This window comes from Micromys minutus (genome assembly GCF_963924665.1).
Source record: "Micromys minutus genome assembly, chromosome: 13".
Taxonomy (NCBI): domain Eukaryota; kingdom Metazoa; phylum Chordata; class Mammalia; order Rodentia; family Muridae; genus Micromys; species Micromys minutus.
The window spans coordinates 12,801,748-12,824,691 of record NC_137982.1 but is presented as its reverse complement, the minus strand read 5'-3'; the positions used below and the strand labels follow the sequence as shown (position 1 = coordinate 12,824,691).

The 22,944-nt window shown below is 42.1% G+C and overlaps 2 protein-coding genes and 1 pseudogene across 3 annotated transcripts; 1 reads left to right on the top strand and 2 right to left on the bottom strand.

Annotated features, from left to right (window-relative positions):
• The first annotated feature begins 5,871 nt into the window (after window positions 1-5,871).
• On the top strand, window positions 5,872-13,312 carry PDCL (phosducin like). Its single transcript, XM_080927422.1, has 4 exons — window positions 5,872-5,983; window positions 7,459-7,635; window positions 7,828-8,009; window positions 11,079-13,312. The coding sequence occupies exons 2-4, from the start codon at window positions 7,464-7,466 to the stop codon at window positions 11,628-11,630; spliced, it is 906 nt and encodes a 301-aa protein (XP_080783548.1). The 5' UTR covers window positions 5,872-5,983; window positions 7,459-7,463; the 3' UTR covers window positions 11,631-13,312.
• Window positions 13,313-15,648: 2,336 nt separating this feature from the next.
• LOC308428844 (transcription initiation factor IIA subunit 2-like) lies at window positions 15,649-18,791 on the bottom strand (annotated as a pseudogene). The gene is made up of 2 exons: window positions 18,788-18,791; window positions 15,649-15,970 (listed from the first exon to the last, which is right to left on the bottom strand). The product of its transcript is annotated as a transcription initiation factor IIA subunit 2-like (transcript).
• Window positions 18,792-21,478: 2,687 nt separating this feature from the next.
• Window positions 21,479-22,462, bottom strand: OR5C1 (olfactory receptor family 5 subfamily C member 1; the record flags this gene model as incomplete). Its single annotated transcript, XM_080927402.1, has 1 exon — window positions 21,479-22,462. The coding sequence occupies one exon, from the start codon at window positions 22,460-22,462 to the stop codon at window positions 21,479-21,481; it is 984 nt and encodes a 327-aa protein (XP_080783528.1).
• Between the last annotated feature and the right edge of the window lie 482 nt (window positions 22,463-22,944).

The following is a 22,944-nucleotide window of genomic DNA, read 5'->3' as shown; positions in this document are numbered from 1 at the left end:
TTGGGATCCCAGCATAGCCCTGAACGTTTCTCAGGGATCCCAGCATAGCCCTGAACGTTTCTCAGGGTGAGCTCTTAAACACAAAAACATGTTCTGGGTTGACACACTTCACTTAACAAGGACAGCTATCCAGAAGCAGAACTACAGAAGGTGAAAAGGAAGGTTAGAGACTTCCCATAAATATGGACTTTGATGGATTAGGCCTTTGTTTTAGTTTTGGCACACAAGGCTGTCTATGTGTTGAGTTTTCTAGCCTAAATGGTACTTCCACCATAGAAGTGTATTAAGTCAGTTGTCCTAAGGTCTGGGGCCCTGTTATACTATGAATACAGGCATCTGTGAAGGCCAGCAGAGCTATCCAATCCTCTGGATCTGGTCTTACAAGCAGCTATAAACTGCCTGATGTGGGTGCTGAGAGCTGGATTCTGGTCCTGTGCAAGAGCAGTATGTGCTCTTAACCACTAAGTCATCTCTTCAGCTCCAAGTCTCTTAAAGTCTAATGGAGCTCTATTATAATTGGAATGTACATAAATAAGGAAAACACAAGTATTCTTATAAAAATTAAGGTTTCATTTTATATATTTAAGTGTTTAGTTAGTCTGAGTGCATGCATGTGCAGCTTGTGTGTGCCTGGTACTCAAGGAGGCCTCTGAACCCAGGTCCTCTGCAAGAGCAGCAAGTACACAGTTTTAAAATTATCATTATTATATATAAGCACTATATATAATAAGTATTATATATAAGTAGCTGTCTTCAGACACACCAGAAGAGAGCATCAGATTGCATTACAGATGGTTGTGAGCCACCATGTGGTTGCTGGGATTTGAACTTAGGACCTCTGGAAGAGCAGTCAATGCTCTTAAGCACTGAGCCATCTCTCCAGCCCAAGCAGCAAGTACTCTTAACAGCTGAGCCATCACAACCCCACAAATGTTCATAAAAACAGATTTTGTCCTTACACTTTTCAGAGTGTGGAGTATTCATATTTTTAGTGAAAGTAGTGTTAAAGTTATGAAACCAAAGTTTTGTGATTTTTCTCAGAATATAATCAGAAATTTAATTGTTGCTTTAAGACAATACATCTAAAGAATATTTCACTTAAAATCCATACCAAAGATACCATTTTAAGGTTGTTTTTCCTGGATTCCAATTAGAAAAACGCATTCAGTTACAACTAATGGAACCTCCTACCCAAATAAAAAGGAAAAAATTAGCAGGGAGATGTGTGTGTGTGTGTGTGTGTGTGTGTGTGTGTGTGTGTGTGTGTGTGTGGCACAGGGTTGAGGCTCTCAGATGGATAGATTGTATATTTCAAACACACCTCATACTGCTTGCTGCCATTCAACTGTAGGTCTTGTATTACTAAAGGCAGGACATGCTCTGTGGCACACATTGTTAGGGGATTTTGGAGCACATATCTATCGTATAGGGTACGTACACAAACTAAGAAAGCTATGAGTCACCAGGCAATATAATCTTGATCAGATCTCCATCATACATGCACACAAACCTTCATTGGTCCAAATTATTGAATTTATGTAACAAAATGAGAGACAAAGTCTTGTTATAGATGTATAAAGATACTACAAAAAAAAAAAAAAAAAAAAAAAAAAAACACAGAAAGCTTTTGATAGAAAGATAAATCTTGTTTCACTGGGAAAACTTTTTTGAGCAGAGCAAGTCTTACAACCCCCTCAGTGAATTTAAGAGTTTATGCATGATTTTTTTTTTTTACTTCAAAATTTTAAATTTGTTTAACGATACTATATCTGGTTGGAGTTACTCCTGCTAATGCAAATTCTTTCATCATCACAAAACAAATATGACCTTTTTTCTTTTTTTTCTTAGATACTCTGTATTTACATTTGAGATGTAATCCCTTCTCCCCTGAACCACTCCCATTCTCCCTCCCCCTCCATTTGCCTTCATGACGGTGCTCTCCCTCCTAATCACTCTCTTCACCCCATTTCCTTGGCACTCCCCTACACTGGGAAAATGTTACCTCCCTGGACCAAAGGCCTCTTCTCACATTGATGCCATACACTGATATCTTCAGCTACATATGCAAACTTTTATCTTTCTAATTAAAGGATAATATTTACATGTTCTACTAACATACAGAAAAGGATAATATATTTTTATGTCACATAATACTATTTGTTCAATGGAAACTTTGCCATCCAATCATTTCAAAGCCTGGTAAGCTGGGCATAGTGGCATATGCCTTTACTCCCAGCACTCAGGAAACAGATGCAGGCAGACTTCTGGGAGTTTGAGATAAAATGATTTTCAGGACAGCCAGGACTTCACAAAGGAACCCTGTCTGGAAAAATCAAATCAACAAACAAAAACAGTTTTCCATGAATGCTCATATGTGCATACATGCATGCTGGTGCATGTAAACATATATGTGCATACACAGAATGCCAGAGATTGAAATTGGTGTATTCCTCAGTTACTTTCTATCATTTATAAATAAACATTTATTGTCTGTATGAATTTATGTGCACACCTGTGTTTAGTTTAGTTTTTTTTTTTTTTTTTTCTGGGCTCATCTGTATAGCAGTTTTCTTTGTTATAACAAATGACAGCATTTTATTAACTTAATACAAATTTGTTTACTATTTTATTTTTGTTTGTTTATTTGTTTTGAGACAGGGGTTCTCTGTATATCCCTGGTTGTCCTGGAACTCACTCTGTAGACCAACCAGCCTGTCCTTGAACTCAGAGATTGAGCTGCCTCTGCCTCCTGAGTTCTGGGACTAAAGGCATGTGCCACCCTGTCCAGTCAATGTGAATTTATTATATTATATTTTCTACAAGCTAAAAATATTGTGAAGTATCCACCAATGCAAAAGCAATGTCCATTCCTTTCTAGAGCCTCAAGGAAGAGCCCACCTCCTCACTCATTCTTCTCTGTGCGATATGGCACAAGTCCCCATTGTCTTGAAAGCCATCAGTTTTGAGGTTCCTTGCTTCTTATTACTGTCCAACTCCTTTTCACATAGTTCTTTTTTTAAATTTAGACCAGCAACCAATATTATTGAATTTCTCGCATATTCAATGATTTCTGGTTTCTGCCATGGCAAGATTTTTTTTCCCCACAGACAACAAAATGCCCATGTTTCAATGTTCTACAAGGTTACTTGGTTAGTTAGAATGTTATGACGTAGAGAATTGGAATGTTGTAGATCCAGAACCAAATAATCTTAGAGGGTATGCTTAGCAGCCTTAATAGTTGTTCACTGACCTCCTGTCTGACCTCACATTCTGGGACTATCATGTGAAACTATTTGAAATATATTTACAGAGCCCTGGAATCCACCAAGCCAAAAGCAACAAATGCCATTGGATGGTGTCTGGAGCCTATAGCAGAGATTTTTCTGCTTTACTATAAATTGCCAACCTGCAGTATCCCCCAAATATTTGACAAGTGTCTTCCCTAATGGCTTCTCTTTATTCTGTAACTCTGTTGTCTTCATGAAACTGTTGAATGTGGCCTTTGTGACAACCTGAATCCTGGGTCATAGCACACATATTTGGCTCCAGAATAAACTCTCTTCTTATTCCCTTTGAAGTGAGAGCTGTAGTTTTGCACTGAAAAGATTAATTTCTTTATTTTGAAGCCAAATGATTAGCAACCATAATTACATCTGAAAAACCCAACATTTAACAGTGGGTTGTCACATCACATAACTCTAACAGGTCTTGTTCCAGGGCCACACAGGAAAGCAAATAATTCAATAGATAAAGCAGTGGTAGAGCCATTGTTAGCAACAAGCCAGCAAGTTGGAAGGTAAAAGGCTTTTATTCCAAATCCAACTATACTTAGTTTTGTGTGTCAACTTCAACCCAAGCTAGAGTCATCAGCAAGGAAGGTACCTCAGTTGAGGAAATGCCATCACTAGATCCATCTATAAGGCATTTTTTTTTTTTCAATTAGCAGTCAATGGGCATAGCCCATTTTGAGTGGTGCCACCCGGGCTGGTGGTCCTGGGTTCTATAAGAAAGCAGGCTGAGAAAACCATGGGGAGCAAGTCAGTAAGCACCACTCCACTATGGCCTCTGCATCAGCTCCTGCATCTAGATTCCTGCCCTGTTTGAGTTCCTGTCCTAACTTTCTTGGTGATGAACAGTGATGTAGGTGTGCAAGCTGAATAAACCCTTTCCTTTTCAAGTTTATTCCTCTTTGATCAGACCATTTCATCACTGTAATAAAAACCCTTTGTCAGGGGTCACAAATGCAAAGGCTTATTTGTGACTTCTGAGAAGTCTAATTTTAACCATAGCTAGGTGGGTACCACATGGCTATTCTCGAAATAATATTTTGATGTGGTCTTAATGCTGTCCATAGGTCATCAGACTCTCCATTCTGATTTCTATAAGTCTGAAGAAAGATTACAGATTTGACAGGTGTTCTCTGATTCCCCACTACCACCCCAACTCCCATGTGTGTGTGTGTGTGTGTGTGTGTTTTTCTGAGCTGACTTTATAAGTTAATCACTTGGAGTGTGAGCTGGGTAGTAAGACAAGAACAGCAGCGAAAAGTTGACTTGCTAAGTACTGGGATCAGGTTAACCCATTTATTGACTACTTATTTGCTTTCTTCTGTTGGTTTTCACTAGGGAACTGAACCCAGGTCCGCTGGAAGAGCATTTTACTACTAAAATGCTGAGCCATCTTTCCAGCCCCTCTCTAGAAGGTTCTTGTCATCCACCTCCTCCACCCACTTCTACAGCAGAGATGGTAGCTTACACATGTTCTTGAAACAAAGCTCCAGGTCCTCAAAACAGCAGATGGTCTTCTTGGTTGCTGTCTTTCCAAAGAGACTGTGCAGGAGAAGCCCTAGGTCCCCTTTCAGTTTTTCTCCAGGCCACCTCCTGCCTAGCTCTTAGGCTGGGAGTCTGCAGGCTGACTTGGGGCACTAGGCCCATTCCACCTGGAGGCCACAATTTGTCATCCCTGTACAGAACTTGAATGGTAGGGTAGTAGTGGGGATGGGATGACATGGAGAAATACCTCACATTTCTGAGCCTAGCCCAACTTCTAGCCTGATCCTGAGCCAAATGGGTAGACACGTAACTTTATTATGCACATACAGCTGAATAAGGTAAGATATTTATCCAGCACGCAAAAATATAAAAGCTCCCATAGGAACTTTTAAAAGAAATTGTTTTAAAGGTGGGTTGGGGGTGCGGGGACTGGAGGATGCTGTCTCTCATAGTCTGAACAAATAGCTCCCGATGAAAACGTGCACGTAGACAAATTTGCAGTAACATATAGGTGGTTCTGGAAATATGAATCGAGAACCTCCTTCTTCAAGTTAAGAGCCTGATTTTAAATACTGTACTTTATATAAATCGCGTGTGTTTTATACGTTTTAATTTGCACACGGTTTTAAGAGCAATTTCACAGCTGTGTACTAGACACCCCAACTAAGCAGTTTGAAATCATTTGAGGTTTAACAAATCTTCAAAAACAGGGTAGTTTCCTTGACCTCTTAATCTAGAATTTTCAAAAGTTATCACGATACATAACTGTAGTAAACCCTGTAAACTATTTGACTTAGTTGATACGAGTTACTCAAATTTCTTCAATAGGTTGCCATACAACTTCTGTTCTTTGAGTTATTATTCTTGAAGAAACTAATGGTTTTGAGCTAGGTTTTCGCGTTAATATTCATTTGTAACTTTACTCGAAACTTGGAACAGAAATTAACAAAATTTTCTTATTTTAAACTAGAAATACACATCGAGGTCTTTTGTCCTAAGCTAAGACCCGTAGCTCTTCCTCAGCTAAGCTTCTTGTGATTGGGCAGCGTGGATCCGCCGTGGCGCCGGAAGACTATGCGATTGGTCCGCCGAGTCCACTGCAGCTTTTCTCTGTTTCTGAAAGCGTCTAGCTACTTCTCTTTCTCTAAGCGAGCTTTCTTTGCTGGTGACGGGAGCTGCTAGTCCAGAAGGAACAGACTGAGAGAGGCGAGGTAACTAACTCCACAGGCGTCGGCGGGAGGAAGCGGCGGGCCTAGACTTGGGTGGGGCAGTGGCTTGCGCGCCTTGCTTCAAGGCTCCTGGATTCCAGTTTCTCCGGTGCTTCTCAAATTCCTTTCGAGACTCTGAGCGTCCCTCATCAGTACGGCCCTCCTCACTGTGCCCGACCCAGCCCGGTCCTCCCCGCTGCTCCGCCTCCTCAGCCCACCCTTCTCCTGCTCCTTTCTCCAGGCTGCTCCTCCCATCCTCAACCCTGCCTTCCTCACTGCTCCGCCTCCTCAACCCCGCCTTCTCCACCCTGGTTTATGGCTCGGCTTTACCTAGCCTCCTGTCCCTGCCCTTTTGTCCCATAAGTTCCGTCTTTCTGGAAGTTTAACTCCGCCCTTCTCTGCTCCACCCGCTCAGCCCTGCCCTCTACTCTGTCCGGTTTTAACACTCCTCCCTGCCCTGCCTCTCTTGCAATCCTTTCACTATCCCTCCTCCTTCTGGGTGTCTCTCCTTAACCCCACCCTCTTTACGATCCTCCAGCTCTTCAAGTTCACTATCCCCCACTTGAGGTTTACCTTCTGGCTCTGCGCATGCATGCCACTTCTTGTCTGCCAGTGTGCTGGCCTCCTCACCTCTCAGCAGCCCAGCTTCCTTAGTACATTTCTGGCCCTGTGTCACCCATTGCACAGCACCGATGTCTCTCTGATGGAGTTGTGGCCCTCTGGCACATCCTGACAAGGAGTTTTAAACATTTTCTTCCTTTCCTTGGTACTGGCACGTTTCCTCTTGATTGCTGTTCAGCCTGCACAGTCAGGATCACTGTGCAGGCTGAACAGCTTGTGTGGGAGAGAGGTACATAGTAGTAGTTAGTGTAAAAAGCCATGTGTTAAGTCTCTACTTGAAGGTAGCCCAGTATTGGCATGCTTAGAGGAAGGACGTTTTGCTTGTTTGTTTTTGTTTTTGACTAGTCATTCCAGCTGGATTCATAAACAGACGTCTTTTCCCAAAATACCTGGGTCCTAGGTATTCTTTAAACATCTGGCTCTCAACATCCAGCTTGAGACCATGTATCTAGGCTCTTAGTTTCAACTGTATACCTACCCTTGGTAGTCCCTTTTGAGGATGTCCCTGAGGTCTTTTCCCCAGTTTGTTAGCTATCAGTCTTAAAACTAAAAGTGTGTATGAATAAAATCCACGAGCAGTAGATCCCTCTTACCCAGTCCAGATGAGTAGACAATAATGCACTTCTCAGGCTTCTAGAATCATACCTCTGTGGGTCTGCTAACAGCTCCAGTGTTTGTTGTAGAGCTCGGCAAATGGTAAATTACGGCCTAGATCCAGGGTTGGGGTTTGTTGAGATTCTGCTTATGAAAACACTGTTACATTCCTATAAAGTCATGGGAAGTCAGTCCAAGTGTATTTTGTATGGTTCAGATCCATGTCCTTCTTGCAGCAAGCCTGATACGTTGTTCTCTTCCAGGCATCATGACAACCCTGGATGATAAGTTGCTGGGGGAGAAATTACAGTATTACTATAGCACCAGCGAGGATGAGGACAGCGACCATGAAGACAAAGACAGAGGCAGGGGAGCCCCAGCCAGGAGTTCCATGCCTGCGGAGGCTGAGCTGGCAGGCGAAGGCATTTCAATCAATACAGGTACTGAAGGCTCTGAGCTCTGGAAATTGACTCGAATTGTGGCCTTTAAAGTGTGTTGTGATTGGAAGTCCTGCTCTCCTTTCTCCAACTCCAGTCCCACTTTCCTTCCAGAATTCCTTCTGAATTCCTATTTACAGATGTCAGCTGGTCCAAAGCCCCTTGTCTGTTCTCGGTTATATTTGTCTTACTCAGGTCCAAAAGGTGTAATCAATGACTGGCGCCGCTTCAAGCAGTTGGAGACAGAGCAGAGGGAGGAGCAGTGCCGGGAGATGGAACGGCTGATCAAAAAGCTGTCTATGAGCTGCAGGTCCCATCTGGATGAAGAGGAGGAGCAACAGAAACAGAAGGACCTCCAGGAGAAAATCAGTGGGAAGGTAATGGCTTCTTCAAGGCTTCTCTGGCTACTGGACATGGGCATGGTGATTTAGGAAGGGAGAAGATTAGATTTGGCTTCTGAGGTACATTAAATGCAGGGCAAAGCTGGGCAGTTAGGAGCCCTGTCATAATTTGGGGTGCATCTGGGTTTGTTCTCAGCTCAGCTATACATTGCTATGGCAAAATCTCTTCCTGAGTCTATGTAATTACCTTTATTTTCCCAGGGTTCTACAGTTCAAATAATCATCTTAGGGACTGGCCTTTTGAAAGTGTAGAGTACATATTAATTTTTTAATTGTATTTATGATTATTTTATGGAGACAGTAAATAGTATAGACATTCTGGGAGATACTTTCGTTCAGTTCCCCAACACCTCCTTACCTTGCCAGCATTATAGGTCTGTTTTGTTCCTTCTGACCGTGGAAGAAGTGTCCCGGAATGCCTAAGATCAGCTAGCTGTGGCTTAAAGCTATCAGGCCCTGGGGCCAGAAAGAGGGCTCAGTGGAGGAAGGTACTTGTTATGCAAGCCTAATGACTTGAGTTCAGTCCCCAGAACCCAGGTAAAGGTGGAGGGAGAGATCTAGCTCTGTAGTTGTCCACTGACCTCCATCTGCACGTAGAGCGTGTGCATGCAGCGACAGCAAATTGACATTTAAAAACATCCGCCTACATGAGGGTGCAGATAAAGCATTAAACCAAGTTGATCTCTTTGACTGGGGAATGATTTCAGGTCATAAAACCTCATCAAAGGCTGTATCAGCTAAAAGACCCAGTCAAGTCAGCCAAGCAGGTTAGAAGTTAGAGAGATGGGAAGAAGATTGGTAATGAGAATTCAGAAGGGTGCTGGTTATGACAATGCTGACACAGTGTTCAGTTTAGTGTGGTTCCTGCTTACCACCTCTAGTCTATACAGGGTTAGTTAGTTGCTGCACAGGCCAGGAGAAAGAAGATGTCGGTCGGTCAGGGAAGCTGGCTATAGCAGTGTGCCTGCTGCTCACAGCTGTTGAGCAGAGACACCAGAATGAAGCAACAGTCATGTGACCACAGGTCAGATATAAGAGATTCTGTCCCTTTTAAGTCACCTATAGTAGACCAGAACTGGAAACTGTCTGTCTGTCCTCTTAAGTCACCTATAGTAAACCAGAACTGGAAACTGTCTGGCAGAAATGAGGCTGGAGGAAGGTATATCAATTTGTAAAAATGTTTAGAAACATGAGGAAATATTTATATATTATCATTGTTTTTCTCTTGAGACAGTCTCACTGTGCTGGCCTAGAACTCACTATGTAGATCAGGCTGTCAATCATAAGATCTGTCTGTCTCTGCCTCCTGAGTGCTGGGATTAAAGATGCGAGCTACCATGCCCAGTGATTATAAAGTATTGTTAACATTGCCTAGAGACAAAAGCAGGTCATGAGATACCCATAGCTGCTGCTACACAGTAAGACAACTGCAGTTAGCCAACTGGCAATGAAAAAGCTGGGCCTGGTAGTACATGCCTGTAATCCAACTACATGGGAGGCTAAGACACATTAAGAATTGTTTATTTGAAGCCAGCCTGTTGTACACAGTGAGAACCAGGCCAGCCTGTTCTGTATAGTGAGAGCTAGCTCGGTGGTTAAGAACACATGTTCTTGCAGAGGACCCAGCTTTGATTTCCAGCACCCACAAAGTGGTTCACAAACATCCATGACTCCAGTTTCAGGAGATCTGACTCCAAATGCACCAAGCGCTCATTTGGTGAACATAAATCTACCCAGCAAAACACACATAAAATGAATAAATCTTTAAAAAAAAAGCAATTTAGAGTTTGTGTCATGTGGATGTATGAACAAAGCAGCAGTGAGGTGTGTTCCTTTGGAAGTTCCTTAATTGTGTTGTCTTTTCAAAACAAGGATAAGAGTGACTAATATTTAGTCTAGACTGACAGGGAACGTTCAGAGGGAAAGTGGTACTATGTGGTACTGCCTTTTTGGAATGAGAAGCAAAATGGTATTGTAGTCAAAACTTTAAGGCTGGAGAAATGGCTCAGCGGTTAAGAGCACTGACTGTTCTTCCAAAGGTTTTGAGTTCACTTCCCAGCAACCACATGGTGGCTCACAACCATCTGTAATGAGATCCAGTGCCCTCTTCTAGTCTGTCTGAAGACAGTGACAGTGTACTCATACATAAAAGAATAAATACATTTAAAAAAACCCAACCATCCAAAAAAAAAAAAAAGACCTTTGGAGTTTCTAAAATCTAGTTTAAGGGGCTAGAGAGCTGGCTCAGTGGATAAGAACAGGCACTGCTCTTAGAGACCCCAGTGTGGTTCTCAGAACCCACATAGTGACTTCCAACTGCTCCTGGGAATCTGATTCCCTCTTTTGAACTGTTTAGGCACGTGCACATCTCCTCACACAGACACATAAATACATATAATGAAAAAATAAAAACATCTTTAAAAATTCTAGTTTGAATCCCAGTCTTGTACTTTATACTTAAGTGAATTTGTGCAAATAATGTAAAGTCTTTGGGTTAATACCTACATTTACAAAATGGGGTTATTAACGTTCTTCTAATGAGATTAGAACTCAGTGATAGGTGAATTCAGTCATGATGGCAAGGTCATGTAGTCATAATTACCACATGGTAGGAAAGAACTAACTCCTGCAAGTTGTTCTCCAGCTTCCACAGGCGCACCATAGTATGAGCACCCTCCCCTCCCCCCGGCCCCTGAAAGTAAAAGTAATTAAAATTTTTTTCAAAGAGAATCTGCAAATAAGATTCAGTTGTTAAAAATACTTGTTTTTATAGATGATCCAGAGTTAATTCCCAGCACCCATGTGGTGGCTTACAACCTTTGTAACTTCCTAGGGATCCATTGCTCCCTTCTGACCTCCTCCAGCATGCCCCTGATATACATAAAATATGCCTCTATCCATAAAAATTTTAAGAGAGAGACGATACAGTATGAATAAGACACAAGTGTGAAGTGTCATGTGTTCTAAGTACAAGGTGCATATCCACATTAATCAAACGTGTTCTTTGTCTGTCTTTGTTCTCTGTGTCTGCCGGTTCTCCTGCAGATGACTCTAAAGGAGTTTGGTACAATGGACAAGAGCTTGGATGATGAAGAGTTTCTGCAGCAGTATCGGAAGCAGAGGATGGAAGAGATGCGGCAGCAATTTCATAAAGGGCCCCAATTCAAGCAAGTTTTTGAAATCCCTAGTGGAGAAGGGTTTTTAGATATGATTGATAAAGAACAGAAAAACACCCTTATTATGGTTCATATTTATGAGGACGGTGTCCCGGGGACTGAAGCCATGAATGGCTGCATGATCTGCCTTGCCACAGAGTACCCTGCTGTCAAATTCTGCCGAGTGAGGAGCTCAGTTATTGGGGCCAGCAGTCGTTTTACCCGGAATGCCCTTCCTGCTCTGCTCATCTACAAGGCGGGTGAATTGATTGGCAATTTTGTTCGTGTCACTGACCAGCTGGGGGAAGATTTCTTTGCCGTAGACCTTGAAGCTTTCCTACAGGAATTTGGATTGCTCCCAGAAAAGGAAGTCTTGGTGCTGACATCTGTGCGAAACTCTGCCACCTGTCACAGTGAAGACAGCGATCTAGAAATAGATTGAACTGATAATCTAGTTCCGTAGCTGTCTCATTGTTTGGGCTGGAGGACACATGTCTGTATTTATTTCTGTCCTTCCTGCATCTTCTGGCTTTACAGCTGTTCTTTGTAGTCTTGTTTGGTATGTGGAAAGTCAAGAAATTCTTAGATTAAATCAGAATGCTGACTCACTTTGTGGCTAGCAGTAAAGTGACTTCAAATTATATAAACGGGAAGCTAGGTTCTTGAGCTGTTTACTTCTTTAGTGTGACATCTCTGATACTGTTTCCAGTCAATATTGGCATGGCACCCTTGAAGGCAATGTCTTGAAAATTGTCCTCTGATGACCTCAGAATTCTACCAGGTCTGAGAGTAGAATTCCCTAGTGAGTGTGTTCTGTGCAATGTAAACAGTGCATTTCCATAATCACTTGATTGCAAAACATGTTTACTTGCAATCAGACTCATAGCTGCACTTTTTTCTCTAGATCCTTCTCTACCAGAGTCCATACAAGGTTGGGAATGTAGCTCAGTGGTGAGCTCTTAACCTAGCATGCATGTAGCACCAAGATATCTGATTCCCAGCACTGTCAAAACTAAAGGTTCCAGATGGTGCCTGGTGCTGTAGTGACTCCCACAGTGGCCTCTGCTGTGGGAGTCAGTGGTCCAGTCCAGCATAATGAAGCATGAACAGGAAAGGGTGGTTTTTGCTGATATGTCATCATGTTGGCAGGCAGGCATCCTAGTGACTGCCACTGGCATGTGTAGAGCTTGCAAACTTCTGTAGGAGAACCTTTCTGTACTCTTGTTCATCAGCATCCATTCCTCTGTTATTTAACAAGGTAATTTCTTGTTTAACCTCAACTTTTTAAAAAGTTTTTTTGCCTATTAGAAAAATATTTGTATTTAGTAGAGGAAAATGGGTCAAAATACAGATTGCAAAAATGGTTTAAAAATATAATTCTGCCACCTAAAGACTATATGTTTGGGCATAGTTCATATATCATTTTTAAAAATGTATTCATAGGCTTTGGTTTGTCTTTAAATGACATTGGGATCATTCTGAGCATACTGTCAGATAGTATGGTCGGCTACTAACATCAGAAGTTTTTCATGCTATTAAATATTCTTCTGTAACATTTTAATAGTTGTTGATATCCCATTGATAGATATACTGTAATCTGCTTGGTGGTTGGTTTTAGAAAAATAACAAACTTTTTTATTATAAATTGTTTATTATGAAACATGTTTATTATAGAACATACAATAAAAATTATGTTAAAAAGATATTTAAAGCCATAAAATTTTACTACTGATAATTACTGTCACCATTTTTACAGATATCTTTCTAGCTTTATGTGTGTGTATTTATAAAATTAATTGTCATTTAAGTTCTTTTCCCTTTTGATTATTCTTTATATGTTCTAGTATCAGGAAAAGAAATGTAATCTGGAAGTAAATGCTAGCTTTAATATTCACACTTGAGTTTTTTGCTTGTTCAGAAACTAACAAGTAAATGAGTCTTGAAAATATCTGTTGGATTTAATCAACAAAAACAGTGTCATTTTCTGACTAAGGAGCTCATTGTAGAAGTGAAGAAAATCACAGGAGCAGAGACAAATGATGTCAATATGCTAGTTTATTTCTTTCCAGTCTTTTTTTTCTTTTTGTCTAGTCTTAATAACATTGATAATTACTGAATTCTGTGTTCTACTTTTTGTAACAGTATATAGTAAAATTCTTTGCTATACTGTAAACGTTCTAAATAAATCAGTTGCTTTATAGTTTACCATTTAAATAAACTGTACCATATTGACTCAACCCATTTATTAGGTGTTTAAATTCCCAGAATTTTGCTAAAGCATTTAATACCTTTGTGATTTGCACTGTGTTTTGGATCACTCTTAGGACAGATGTCTAGAAGAGTCACTGAAAGTATTGACAGAAACATTTTAAAATATTTTTTCTTCACAAAATAATTTCATACACAGATATAATACATTTTGATTATATTTACCATACTACTCTCTTGACTTCTTTTCACTCCTGCTGATCTTCCTCTTCCCAAATAGTTCTTATTTCACTTTGAGGTCTTTTTGGGTTTTGATGGTCCACTGAATTTAGTTACAGTTGCTTACATGAACATGAGTAAGGGATAACTGACTGGATCTGGGCAACTTACTAGCAGCTACACTACTGAAGAAAATGTCTCTTCTTTCCTCAACAACCATTAACTGCCAATAGCTCCTTAGGAAAGGGTGAGATCTCATGAGCCCCTCTTCCATCCACGATATTGTGTCATAATTATACATATAAAATATATAAATATTATATTTTGGCCATATTTTTCCATTATTTTCTCTTATTCCCTTCACCCTCCCACTGAACCCCTTTGCAGTGAATCCCCTTTCATGTTCTGTGTGTTTGTGTGTGTGTGAATGGACTTAGTTTTGCTCAGGTAGTCAACTACTGTGATGTCATGTCCAATAGTGTACAGAAGATAATAGTTTACAGCACTCCTTCCCATTTTCTAGCTCTTAACGTTTTTTCTGCAATGTTTCCTGAGCCTTGGAGGGGTTGATATGGATGTCCTGTTTAGGGTAAACATTCAACAGACTTATTCTCAGCATTTTGACAAGTTACAAGTCTGCATCAACCATTGTTTAGATAGGAGCTTCTTTAATGAAGGCTGGAAGCAGGAACCTGTGGGTATAAACAAATAGGCAGTCTAGCAGCATGGTTATTTAGCAGAGCGGGGTGGGGATGACTATAACAGGAGAGGTAAGAGGGGTGGAAGTGATGTAAAGTTCTTTAAAAAGAAAAAAAAAGAGCTAGAAGTAAGACATGAAGTCGAAAAGGTTTCTGGAAGAAGTTGGAGGAGAGGTTTGGGGGCAGATATGTTAAAGATACATTGCATACATCCATAAAAATTTTAAGGAAAAAAAAATCCAAATCTTGCCAAGTCAACTGGAAGTGATGGTTATAACTAGCCCTAGCCACATGGTGGCAGCAGAGGAGTGGAGATAAATAGTCCAGCCGCTGTCTGATAACCAGTGTGGCAGATTGGAACTTCAGAGATTGAATGTGATGTATGTATGAATAATACCAGAGAATTTGTTCCTAGAAACGAGCAAGAAAACATTAACATCGCACCCTTTAGATGATGTGAAATGAATGTTTAGAATGAAAATAAAATGTTATTTGATGAATACAACATGCATGCACTTAACTGTATACACATGTTAAATTCTGGTCAGTTAAGGGTCAGTGTGAGAAATAGGCTGAAAAGGAAAAGGGAAAGATGTCTCAGCAGCAGTGATGTCTGACATCAGACATGTACACAAGAGAAGCACAATATTTATCTGAAATCCAGTCCAGTGGCTCATTAGCCTGCATCAGTGAGTGTGTGCAAATGCATTTAGACTATGTCTGGTCAGTGTGTGAGAACTTTATATGAATTAACTATCACAGCAATTTCTGAGTGATATTGTCCCAACTGTCTTTGCTAAGCAATTTTCCCAAGGTCATTGGGCTGGTAAATAGTAAAGTCAAGACTTAAATATAGGAATCAAGACATATGTGCAGGAAAATACCATTACAAAGCCTGGTGCTTTTGTATGCTAACTTAAAAGGTAACTGGCACCAATGTGAGAAGATGCTTTTGTTCCAGAGAGGGAACTTTTCCCAATGTAGGGGAATGCCAAGGCAATGGGGTGGAGAGAGGGATCAGAAGGGAGTGCACCTTTGTGAAGGCAAAGGGAGGGGGAGGGGGGATGGGAGCGGGGCAGGGTAGAGGGATGAAATCTCATTTTTATGAAGGCAACCACTTTTGATTTGTCATTAAAAAAACGTTACATTTCTTTATGCTGTGTACTAAAGGTCATTTAAGAGAACGGGGTCCCATGCTTTGCTCTGTGGGACCCTTGGGTAGTCTATATAGCACAGTGTCGTCATTTCTGCACTGTGAGAATAAATAAAAATTTTTTTTCTTCAAAAATCGATGAAAACAATAGAAGGTGGCATATAAAAGCCGAATTTCTCTACTCATTCCGTAGTATTGGATCCAGTGTTTTTTATCATCACAGGCTACAATTGTCACTTTATCCACTTTAATACGTTCTGTCACCTCTCTGAATTCAACATCATTCAATACAAAAGTCCAAACCTTATGGCAGAATTTAGAGAGCCCCTGGAATTGGGACTCCTGGAATTCCTGACTCTCTGAGCCAATGCTGAATTTACAGCTTTAGCAAACGGAAGCAGAACTTGAAGGGCAAGCTGGGGAGGGGTGGGGGTGATCTGTCAAGACTATGAATTCAGAAAGGCTCTCTTGAAGACTTCCCCAAAGTTGTATGTCTGTATAACTCTTACACCATGCCTTAAAAGGACGTGGTTGCTTTTTCTTCAGGCTTGCACTGATGTCCTGAGGGAAGGTGCTTCCACCGCGGCAGTAGCAGAGCCAGTTAGGGAGCCCGCTGCGACCACCACCGCAGCCTTAGAAAACGCAGCCCTGTCTCTAGTTAGGTTTCTATTGCTGAGATAAAACACCATGACCAAAAGCAGTTTGGGGACGAAGGAGTTTATGTCAGCTTACAGCCGCATTCCACCACGAAGGGACGTCAGGACAGGAACTCAAGTCAGGGTCCAGGAGGCAGGAACTGAAGCAGCAGCCATGGAGAAAGGCTGCTCGATCTGATTTGCTCAGTCGGTCTTCTTCTAAGGTTCACCTGCTCAGCTGTTGGCACTACCCACAATGGGATGGGTCCTCCCATACCAATTCCTAATCAAGAAAATGTTCCACAAGCTAATGTAATGGAGGCATTTCTCAAGTGATGTTTCCTCTTCCCAGATGACTTGAGCTTGTGTCAAGTCAGCACACTATTTTACTGTTTTCCTCTTCTCCCATTGGTTACTAAGAATCCTCCAGCTTTGGCTCCCAGAGGTTTTTTGTTTTTTGTTTTTGTTTTTTTTTTTAATTCCCTGTTCTTCTAAGAAGGGACAAGAATAAAAAGGCCTGTGAAGGATGGAGGTGACGCTTGCTTGTGAAATACCTTTGGAATCTTGCTGGAGTTGATGTTGGCCCTTGTCAACATTCAGAATTCAGACATGAAGCTGTATGCAGAAATATTCATATGTGATTGTAAACCCACATGTGCATATGTGGAGGCATGTGGATGTGTATAGATTCTGTTTGGTTTCTACAAATATACAGGCATGAAATATTGACCCATAGTGTGCACTTACATCCAAATTAGCAGATGAGCACCGGCACAAGAGCCAGAATTCCATATAACTGTGCACACGCTGGCAGCATATAATCAAATAGTAGCATTTAGAATTTAAATTTTTGCTAGTGGCAACCACCCCCACATTTCTGTTCACAGTGGCACAAAGAATTATGTGGCCTATGATGTGCCTTCATATTACATTGGCTGCCTGTTCTTTGTGAGCTCTCTACTGTGGGCCTGTTTGTGTACACATAATCAAAACCAGTGCTTTCTTTGATCACACACTCACCCCCTCTTGCATAGCTCCCAGTTCCCACAGACCTTCCTCTACTTACATATGCTGCATTTGCATAGGCCCACAGTGGATCAGAGATGTGTCACCATAGAAGGACATGTTTTCATCTAACTGCCCTTTTGTGCCTAAGGACACTACTGTGTAGCTACCATAACTTAAAAAAAAAAGTCACAGCTTCATAAACAATGGACATCCTTGAACTCATGCATAGCATTTGCTTGCAAGCACTCTGCCATTGTCAGGAAGACAGAGTTCCACAGTCTGAAACTTGCTTTCTTGTCCCCCAAGGGTACTGTGTGCCTTTCTCACATAGATAGCAGGATTCAGACAGAGCTTGTCAGGGGAGGATCTGCAGAGGGAGTGACTGCCCAGACCACATGTTGGGCTTGAGACCTTGGGAGCACCTTAGTTTCTTTTTCTTTTTCTTTCTTTCTTTCTTTTTTTTTTTTTTTTTTTTTTGACCAAATTAAATAAATTTATGTATGAAGGAAAAATAGAATGAAAATAATTAAATATACAAGCAAAGATGGTAGATTAAAGTCAAGTCGATGAAAATATACTCAACATTAGTATTAGAGAAAGCTCTGGGTTCCCAAGAAAATGGCCACACATTCCAAAGTGTTTGGTATGGCAGTTGTTTCCCTTCTGCAGAAGCCTAAGAGCCACTTCAAATCCAGCTGGTAAGCATGTCCAGCAGGGTCTCCCTGGGCTTTTAGCACCTTAGTTTCTATTTGGAGGCAACATCCACATTTCTCAGGCCTGTATTCCTGGAGCATGAGGCAGCTTTTCTCTGGGACTAGTTACCCTTCCTCTTATGAGCCCAGTTTGGTGAGGGTTATGCTGATTGGTGCTGCCCCCAACACAGAATGCTTTCAGGAACACTGTGTATGGTCCTTAGTTCCTTAGTTTCTGTCTTATAAAAGCAAAACAACAACAACAACAATAATAAAAGAGTCAGGATGACCTATGGAATACAAGCCAAATGACCAGAGAATCCAGGGATTTCACAGGCAGCTTTCAGGACCAATTCTCCTGCTAGCTGTACCATAGCTAGGTGCTTCCTTAAAGGTTATCAGAGTGCATGAGAAGGGACTGTGCCTCAGGCAGCTGAGGAAACATATGCCTCTCTGTATATGTTTGTGTGTATGATGTGTATATACAATTGCTTATGTATATGATAGATGTACACATGAGTGTTTCTTTGTTCATGAGTGTTTCTAGTAATGGATTTGTTGTATATTGAGAGAGAGAGAGAGAGAGAGAGAGAGAGAGAGAGAGAGAGAGAGAGAGAATAGAATAGAATAGAATAGAATAGAATAGAATAGAATAGAATAGGATAGAATAGAATAGAATTATGCCCTTTTGGGTGGGAATGACTTTTCATGACAGTGTTAGAGCAACCATAAAGAACACATTTTCAACACAAAACCTGTCAATGATTCCTTACTGCCTGTTGAATAAAGATGGGATGTTCTTGTTTAATATTCAAGCCACTGAGTGCCTTTCTCTGTCCCAGATCCTTCACCATCAAGCTTTTCTTTGACAAGGTGACAGTTAAACTGAACTTGTAATCATCTGCTCACACAGCTTATTTCACTTCCCTGCCTTCACACACACGTGCTCCCATTTCCAGTAGCAGCTCCTGCTTCTCAGTTCTCACTCATGTCGCTGGAACTAACTCACTTTGTGCCATACATATCCCTAATGGCTCCTTGAGTCACTCCTATTCCAAATCTGTGGCTGTTCTCAACTCTTCCTAAATGATGTTGAAAGACATTTAGGAAGGAGATAATTCATCTGACTTAGATGGGTTGTATAAAGGGAGGATTGGGACAGTGCTTCTTTTAGGTGTGGGAATATGTCTGTTTTTTCTTTATTCTTCAGGTTGGGTTTTGTTACTGTCTTTCTGTCATTTCCTCTTCTCAATAATTTGTTTCCTTATTCATAACATAGGCTCAATATGTAGACACGACTTCTTGCTCCTTCTAGTTGGCTTTTAGAATCTATAAATTATGTATTTGGCTTCCTCACTGATGCTAATCATGTGGAAAGACCCATGTACATCTTCTGTGATGACAGACAGCATCACACACCTCAGAAACTTTTCTCTAATCAAGGTTAGTTTTAACAGGGGACCTGGAAAGTACCAGGCTGTTAGAAGGCCTTACCTTGACCTCCTCTGACTTTGGGATATTATGTATATGCTGTCATCATGACAATTTAAATAGGTCTAGTAGTACAGGTGTGCAATCCCAGATACTTGGGAGGTGGAACAAGAGGGTCACAAATTCAGAGCCTGCTTGGGGTATAGTATAAGTTCAAGACCATCCTTGGTAACTTATTCAGATCACATCTTACAACAAGAAAGGAGGGCTCAAGTTGCTTGCTTAGTACACGTGAGGCACAGAACTCATCCCCACCACCCACCCAAAGGTTCAAGTTCACAAGGAAATATGGCCATGAACCATCTTTCCAAGGGCTGAGTATGACCTTAGGATATGGTACTGCCTACCAGTTTAAGGCTGAGGTAATTCTGAGCAAATAGGAATAAGACAAGCTGTTGGAATACCCATGATGTCCTCTAAGATCTGAATGTCTTAGCTGCATCTTTTTCTCCATTGGTCTGTGACCTCCAAGAATGCCATAGTTATGGTGGTGGAAGGAGGGAGGAAGAAAGGGAGGGAGGTAGGGAGGAAGGGAGGGAGGAAGAGATTAAGAGAGAGAGAGAGAGAGAGAGAGAGAGAGAGAGAGAGAGAGAGAGGGATTGAGAGAGAGAGAGAGAGAGAGAGAGGGGGATTGAGAGAGAGAGAGAGAGAGAGAGAGAGAGAGAGAGAGAGAGAGAGAGAGGGAGGAAGGGAGGGAGGGAGGGATTGAGAGAGGAGAGAGAGAGAGAGAGAGAGAGAGAGAGAGAGAGAGAGAGAGAGAGAGAGAGAGAGAGAGAAAGAGAGAAAGAGAAAGAGAGAGAAATCTTGTGGCTAATGTCTTAACTTTTTTTTCAATCTAAGTGCTAGATTGCTGGTTATTCTTGAAGGGGGTGTGGAAGGCAAGCCCGGCCCCTGGTTAAAGCCTGCAGAAGTGACTCTATTTGGACTCACAATGAAACGTTAATTCCCACACTTTACCACACTGCCCTCCAGCAGTAATACTCACTCTATGGACTGGAAAGGGGATCAGGCAGAATTAGCCATGTAGCATTGGCTGTCCTCTACCTGTCTGCAGCTCCCAAGTTCATTCTCACCCTGTCTATGCAGAAAAAGGCTTCCTAGGTAGATGCAACTGTGTCAAGAAGACAAAGGGGATCCATGAAAACTGGGAGCTTTGTCCGGATGAGCGCCCAAGAGCTCTACTTCTAAAGGGTTTACTGTGTCCCAGGACTTAGAGAATTGTGACCATTGATCAAGTGGTCAGAGTTATGGTATTTCTTCTCCTAACCCCAATATTACCTTTGTATAGTCTATCACAACACAAAACACTCATGTTGTCAACTCTGCCCCTTCACATGTTAACCTGAGAATGCTTGTGACTACTAATGAAATTTAGCTAAATATTACTAAGTCCTACTGTTAATAATCTTCTATTGTGGCATTCTGTATAATTACGCCCTTGAACCAGTGGCTGGAAATTCTTTGCCTTTTCTTTAGCTGTTGCCAGCCTGTGTGTCTGTCTTTCTGTAGTCGCAGTACCTCCTTCCCTATGGTCTGTGTGTAGGTCTGTGCCTACCTGAATGCTGGCCTGAGTGTGTCATTGTGTGCCTGCATAGTGGCCTGTTTGCTGGTGAATAAAGTGTGTCTCACCTGCCTATGGACTTTCCAAATCTCTTCAGCCTCTCAACATGGTTACAGAGACAAGAGCACACAGTCTTCCAGGGCGGGTATTTATTTCATCATGTTCAGTCCTGCTCTGGCATGAATGGGTTCTGAAGTTCTGAAGAGCAAAGAGCATATCCACTGGCAGTGAAAAAAAAATCTAAATGGGCAGAAATCTAGGGACAATGGGAGCTAAGGTGGATCTCATTTGGAGTTTCTAGAAATTAACATCTTCTATGCACTGGTGGAAGTGAATTCTGATGTTTCACCAGGTGACATCTAGGAACTTAAGTGTTTACCAAGGAACTTATGGCGGCATAAGTTCTAATAGCAGCATTAAGCTATTAAGGTATCTAATAAGAACTAATAGCAACATTACCTGGCCTTGGTGCTTTCTTAAGGTCTTGCTCTAGAATAACCCAGGTTTCCACTTCCCTCTGTGCATTTTAATTTCCCTCCCCTTTTGTATCCCCTTCAACAATGACAGGAAGCAGCAGAGTCAGAGGAGCACCTATCTTTTATCCACAGCGACAGTGTCTTCATCCTTAAGGAGCGTCCTGCGGCCAGTCACTGGTGCTCCGCCCCTGGCAGCAGAATCGATGCCAAGTGCGCTGGAAAGCATCCTTGACTTCCTTGTTTCTAAGGCTGTAGATGAGTGGGTTGAGAGCTGGAATGACGAGAGTATAGAACACAGATGCCATCTTGTCCGTGTCCAGGGCATAGCTGGAGCTGGGACGCAGATACATGAAGATAAGAGTCCCGTATAGTATGGCCACGGCTGTGAGGTGAGAGCCACAAGTGGAAGCTGCCCTCCGACGGCCCTCAGCTGACTGCATGCGGATCACAGCACCAGCAATGAATCCGTAAGACACAGCAATCGCCAGCACTGTGGTTGTCTGGATAAAGCCACAGACAGCAAAAAGGAGGAGTTCATTGAGACTGGTGTCATTGCAGGAGATGGCAAGCAGTGGAGGAATATCGCAGAAAAAGCTGTTGACTTCCAGTGAGCCACAGAAGCTCAAGCGGAAGGTGAAAGTTGTATGTACAAAGGCACTCACTGCTCCACCCAGTCCTGATGCCCCAAGTAGGGCCAGGCATAGACGGGGTGACATAACTGTGGTATAGAGGAGAGGGTTCCCAATGGCCACATAGCGATCATAGGCCATGACTGCTAACAGGCAACACTCGGCATCTGCCAACCCTGCAAAGATAAACATCTGGAGGGCACAGGCGACATAAGGGATGGTGGCACGGGACAGTAGGAGGTCAACTAGCATTTTGGGACCAATGGCAGAGGAATAGAAGGCATCTAGTAGGGAGAGGTTGGCCAGGAAGAAGTACATGGGTGTGTGGAGCCTGGAGTCTATACGAATGAGTAGCACCATGCCCACATTTCCCAGCAGGCTGATGAGGTAGATGGGCAGGAATATCAGGAAGAGGGTCACTCGCATGTCCCAACGATTTGTGATCCCCAGGAGAATGAACTCAGCAGGCATAACTCTGGACCAGGTGAAGTTCTCTGAGCTCATCCTGCTGGGTGGAGACTAAGAAAGAAAGGGAGAGTGAGAATGAGAGAAAAGCTATGCCCATCTAGAGAGAGAGAGAGAGAAAGGGGGGAGGAGGGAGGGAGAACAGTATCCTGGGGTCTAGTCTTAACTGGACAAAATTACTCATGTCACTTTTGACAAGCTGTATAACTGTCAAACCCTGCTCCTAACACTGAGAAATTTGCAGGTTCATTTTCACAAGGGCAGATGCTTCCTTGTTATGGCCCTTGAGGTTTGTTACAAGGAACCCTTCCCATTGGTAAGGCCTGGGAAGAGAGTGGGCACGTGTCCTAGGAAAACAACGGGGCATGGAAGTTACAAGGATTTTATCTTCTTTCTTGAGGCTTATTTTCTTTTTTTATGTGTAGTGAGGGGAAAGTGGCAAGGGCTGAGTAAGATGATGCCTATGAAGAGTCTGGAACATAACAGACTCCCAGTGAAGGTTCAGTGAGCAGAATCAGGTG